At 45.3% G+C, this 5,558-nt stretch overlaps 1 protein-coding gene across 1 annotated transcript in view; it reads right to left on the bottom strand.

The window, feature by feature from the left end:
- The window catches only part of PGM1 (phosphoglucomutase 1), a 25,036-nt gene extending 19,480 nt beyond the window's left edge, over positions 1 to 5,556 (bottom strand). The window contains 2 exon segments of the mRNA XM_010079966.1: positions 5,298 to 5,338; positions 5,341 to 5,556. Of these exon segments, the coding sequence (XP_010078268.1) occupies positions 5,298 to 5,338; positions 5,341 to 5,542 (243 nt within the window). The 5' untranslated portion in view covers positions 5,543 to 5,556.
- Between the last annotated feature and the right edge of the window lie 2 nt (positions 5,557 to 5,558).

Below are 5,558 nucleotides of genomic sequence, written 5' to 3'. Positions count from 1 at the left end.
TGCTGGAGTTTCCCTCAGGCATTCTGCATCCTCTCTAAGGGGTGGCACCCCAGATTAGGATTTACATTCCTGATAAAACTTTATCTCCTGGGTCTCACTTGCAGCAACCCTTTTTAAAAATCTAGGAATGACACTTGTTTTTCTGGATAACAGGATGATAATGCCAACAGTCTTTGTGGTCTACTCTGATCATCATATCTTCTGCAGATCTGCTGCTTAATATGTTACTCTGCAACTTATAACTATAAATGTACGTATTACATACCCATTATTTCTGTTTATGCATCCTTCTTTGCACTTCTTACTGATATCCTATGTTATTTCTGTTTATTTCTAATATCTGCTCCGGTTCATAATTTTAAGCATTAATCAATATATTGATTATCTCAGAGAGAATGATGACAGGATGGCAAGGATCCATCATAATGTATTTCTTGATCCTGGTGCAGCTCAGTCTTGGCATAAGACACATAGATAGCACCTATTCAGTCCAGCTCACCTATCCCAACCTTTGCCTTGACAAGGAGAAGGCATTAGACACCGTCCTGCTGCCCTAGCAGCGCAGCCAGGGCTGAGGTTTCTGGTTATACCGAGTCATTGTTCCTGGAGATTATGGTTAAGCCCCTGTTTGTTTGAATTTCAACTCTCTGTCTGCTGGATTTGCTGAGATTAACTGCAAAGCACCTCAGCTCTTCCTTTGAGCTCGAATTTTATTACTGCAGAGTTTAGAATTCCAAAAAGGCACCGAAATGAGACAGCCTGACCACTGCCTTAATGACCTTCAACTGATATAAGCCAATTAACTTCACAGGCAAAGAGGAGCTCAGGTAGTGTAAAAGCAGTCTCCAAGCTGTGAGAGCTGCTGCATGCACAGTTGTCTCCTAAAACCCACCATAATCTGAACCCAGGATATATCTGCATGGAAACACTCATGGCACAGCTGGTATCTATTTCCTCATTTCACGTATCAGATCTCAGTCTCCCCTTCTGCATCTGAGAAAAACAGAAATGGAAGACAGACCAGAAATTGAGATGTTTCTTAATGGCCTGTAGGATCCAGCATCACTGCATCTAATTCTAGTACACAGGGATTGCTTTTTGGAAGAACTTTATGATTCCTTGAGTTTGATAGTTTTAAAACCAGCAGCTTTTACTGAAAAGGAAGATCTGACCCTGAGGACTGAGAGAGTCTATTCTTCAGGATAACGATGCCGATTGCTGAATGGATGAAGGTCTGTAAACCAACAAGGCAAAGGCTGACTGCACAGTGTTGTATGGAGCCAGGTACAAGAAGAGATGTTGTCAGCAAGTTTCTTAAAAACTAGACAAGAAACACAAGTGAGGCTGATACAGGTGAGCAACAACAATCCATCAGTAGGCCCAGAGCAGTTCACAGATGTGCCAGTCCCACTATGCCCCTTCCACAGCTGGGATGGTGAGGCCAGGAATGTGGGTACACTTGAGTTGGGACCAGAACGTGTCTCTCCAAGCCTGCGCCGCACCATACCGCTTCTTATGGGCTCACCGGCACCGTCAGCACAGGAACTGGTCTGGAGGCTATGGCAGAACAGCACGAAAAAAAAGGGAGCAGAGCTACAAAAGTAGAGCCGTGGCAAATAAAGAGCTGCTGAGCAATGCAACAGAGTTTAAACACTTGGTTTCCTGGGATAATGTAGTGAGGGAAAAGCTTTATAGCAGCCAAGCCAGGAAATAAAAGTTTCTAGGGTAGAGAGCAGTATTTCCAGTAAAAGCACTGCTTGTCCTGCAGCAGTAAAACAACACCAGGCTAGTATTTAACATGCAAAGCACTGCCTGGCATTCAAAACACCTTCAAGCAACTTGCTTTAATGTAGCTACTTTGCAGCACTTTGAACTCTGTTTATATAAGAAGGAACCAGGGGCACAGGAAAATTGTTGAATAGCAGGTGACAATGCTAGTGAGTCAACCTGCTGCTAGCTATATGATCAGATCTAGATTTATTGCTTCAATTCTGTAATTTTTGCATGCTTTTGACATCAAGCTATTGTACAGCCACAATTCTGCTCTGACGGGTGATGCTCCGAAAGGAGCTTTTAGGGTTTTATTCGTGTAATTAAAGAGCCAGACTCACTAACTATGTGGGAATAACACGAAGGAAACCTGGCACAACAGACCAAAACAAAGCAGGCAGGCTACACTAGATGCCAGCTGAGAACAGCAAAACCAACAATCTCTATTTTAGTTTACTTGTATAAATGCAAAGTTATAAATAGAATAAACACTCCTGAATCATGCAACTACAAATTGAGTTGTTGCTAGTCAAATAAGATTTCCAGATGGAGACAAAACTAAAACTCACTTTAGCATCCTTTCCTTTTACTTTGTAAAACTAATGATCATAAACTGTGGTCCTCAGGTTTAGCCTCTTGCTCTTGAGAGGACCATTCAACCAGAATTTAAAACCCCATTATTTTAAATTATCAATCTGATCACGTCCGACTCCCTAGAACCAGAAATACAGTTTTCCAGCACTTGCTTTGGGACAGGTGGCTGGCTGACTTTAGATGAGTGAATACCGCCTCATATAACATACACCTTGTCAATCAAGCAATTTACCACATTCTTACTATACCTATATATCGCTCCCCCTTACATGCACTATAATAATTTTTCTACAGAGAAAACAGCACTGTCGCTTCAGATGTCCAGATAGGGCAATGCAGCCACCTCTGGAGTTTTCTCAATATTTGTCAGGATTACTCAGCACGAGATGACCAAGTCTTTCTCTGAGACCTGGCTGCTGGAATCAGCAGACCTCCCCCAGAGAAACCCAGCAGTCAGACAAAAACACAGCCTCTGGCAACAAGTTACCATGTGTTCCCCGTTCTGCAGTACACTTTGTTAACAGTTAACAGAAGGAGTTCACCCTTCTCTTTGAAGGGTGGGCAACCTCCAGTTACTTCACATTTATTATGAAGAAACAGCATTTTCATACGCTCTTACTCAACTACACAGTTGAGAGCTATCAGGGAACTAGTGCTTGCAATTACAGAGAAAAACCACGAAGCAAGCACCCCCTAGCCACTCTGAAGCAGGAAAGCAAATACATAGAAACTTAATATGAACTAGCATTTTGCATTTACTAAAGAAACGTTCTATTTTTAGACACTTCATTTCTTGGGACCTGATGTTTTTGCCTTTCTTGGGTTAGGCGATGCAATGCTCACACTGTCTTTTTTAGGCCAGAGCCATTCAAACTTAGCCAGAAATTGTATCAAGCTGCAGAGAGCTTCACTGAACCTCTTTCTGGTTACTGAGTTACGCTTTAATCGCTGTTCATGTATTAAAGAATTTGGGGATATTTTGCTCTTCTCTTCAATGCTCATTTATGAGGTCTTTTCCCTCCTCTTTTTCAAGTGAGATACTCAGAGCTCTGATTTTTGCAGTGCTTTTGACCTGCCAGTCCTCTTTGAAACCCTGGGGCAGGGGGAACGGGGTAATCTCACAGCACTCTACAGCACGCTGGCAAGCCCATACCACGACCTCTGTTCTGCTACAACGAACATAGAGAGAACTTGAATCAGTAGGTGACTGGTAATGCTGTAATACTGCCAAATGTTTGCTTGAAATAGTCCAACATTTTGTCTCAGGCCATGGCCATTCTCTTGTTTTATAAATTAATAATTCAGAAAGAAAAGCTTTTAAAGTAAAAACATCTCACTTCATATACTAATGTCTTGGCTCTCCACCCACATACTCTCCCACCTGTTTTCTTCCTCTACCTCCTGTTTCCTTTCTTGCCTTTCCAGAACATTTTTCTGACTTTAGAGCCAATCCTATCCTAACACTTTGAATTCACACAGACGAAATAACTGCAAGGCAAATGCCTGTTAGCGAGTGCACCCCTTGGGATCTCCTGCAACTCTGGCAGAGAGCTCAGTGCTGTAATGCTGCACGTACACAAGTGCGCACCATCAGGGTGGAGGATGCGAGCAGTGACTGGACCTCGATCTCCTCCCAAGAAAACACCTCATCAGACCCCAGCACAGTTTTACCTTCAGGCCCTCGCTTACTTCTGGGTTCGAGTGAAGGTGCAGATGACGGAGAACTCCACGGTGCCTGGAAGGCTGCCACATCCCACCAGGCCCTAGGTGCATTTACAAAAACCTGAACAAACTAAGGCTTTATCCCAGGGAACAAGGCTCCCAGTCTGCTTATTCACAGGGATCCAAGGTGATGTCTGTGCATGCAGTCAGGCGTGAATGCTCTGCGTTTCACTCCAACTTCTTCTTAGAACAAACAGATAAACCGCTGCCTGTCACTTGTCTGGTCAGGGAAGACTGCATTATCCATCACTTCCACAGGTGCACACACAGCAAGGCTGGTGCTGCTAAGGGATGTGGGGACATCGACTGAAAGTTGAACAGCTACCACAAATCACAAAAGATAAATTTCTATCTGGCTTAAAAAGAAACAGTTATTTCCAGCTATCTGAAATTAATTTTGTTCTTAAGAAGCCAGAAATTTAAGGGCATTGAAGCACCTGATTGCCATTGGGAAGCTAAAATAGATAACCCTAAGGTTTTACCCTCATGTCCAACCTTAACCACCAAGCATCCTCAGCCCACTGTCTCCTTGTTGGACTGTGAGGAGGAAAGTTTGCTGCTGCTGAGGAGTTAGGTATCCCAGAAGAAGGGGGTATTTTTCACTTGGAAAAGACCAGATGAAGGGAAAAGCCTTGCTTTGCAAATTCAGCTTCAGCCCAGCTGTCCTTACAACATCACATCCTCTCCTGGGCTTCTCTTGGGTTGACCAAGTGACAAGGACCAAGACTAATCAACAGGGATGAAGTCTCCAGCAGCGAGACGCAGCCCCGGTGCTGTGGAATGAAACATTGCTCCCAGTTCGGCACATCTCATCACCAGCATGTTCTGGCACAGGTTTGTGCTGTTAGCTGGAAAAAACAACTAATTGCCCAAAGCAAGAAAAAGCAGTAAGAGGAAAGCTACACTTAGGTCCCCACCTCCGCATTTGCAAAGTCCAATTGCTCCCGCATGTACCAAAGAGAGGTCAAACTACCAGCTCATTTTTTACTGCCTGAAACACGACTTATCGCCACGCTGAGCCTCGTCACCTCGCTGTGTCATTCACCAATTTTCCTTCCACCCCACGGACACGCAAAGCGCCAACGATTTCCTGCTGCCACTGTCAACTGCTTCCCCCCCACCGCCGCCCGCGGAGCCCCGCGGAACAGGACCACCCTCTTCCCCGGGGCCACCCCGTTCATCGGGGATGCCCAGACCGCCCCGATCCCTACCCCGTTGGCAGCAGCGATGCGGACGATGAGCTGGATGGCGCCTTCAGGTAGAAGCGGCCGCCCCCCCCCACGCCCAGTGTGGCTTCCTGCCGCTCCCCCGGCGGCACGGTGGCCAGGATGCTCTGGATGAAGTTTTCGGTATAATGAGCATTGCTTTGGAAGACTTTCACCCTTTTCCGTAACCCGCTGGTCCCGGGTTTTTGATCTCCGAACGGTTTGGTTTTTACAGTCACGATCTGCACCATGGCCGGTCACCGCTGC

This window comes from Pterocles gutturalis, unplaced genomic scaffold, assembly GCF_000699245.1.
Source record: "Pterocles gutturalis isolate BGI_N339 unplaced genomic scaffold, ASM69924v1 scaffold40334, whole genome shotgun sequence".
Lineage (NCBI taxonomy): Eukaryota > Metazoa > Chordata > Aves > Pterocliformes > Pteroclidae > Pterocles > Pterocles gutturalis.
This window is presented reverse-complemented; position numbering and strand designations above follow the sequence as displayed.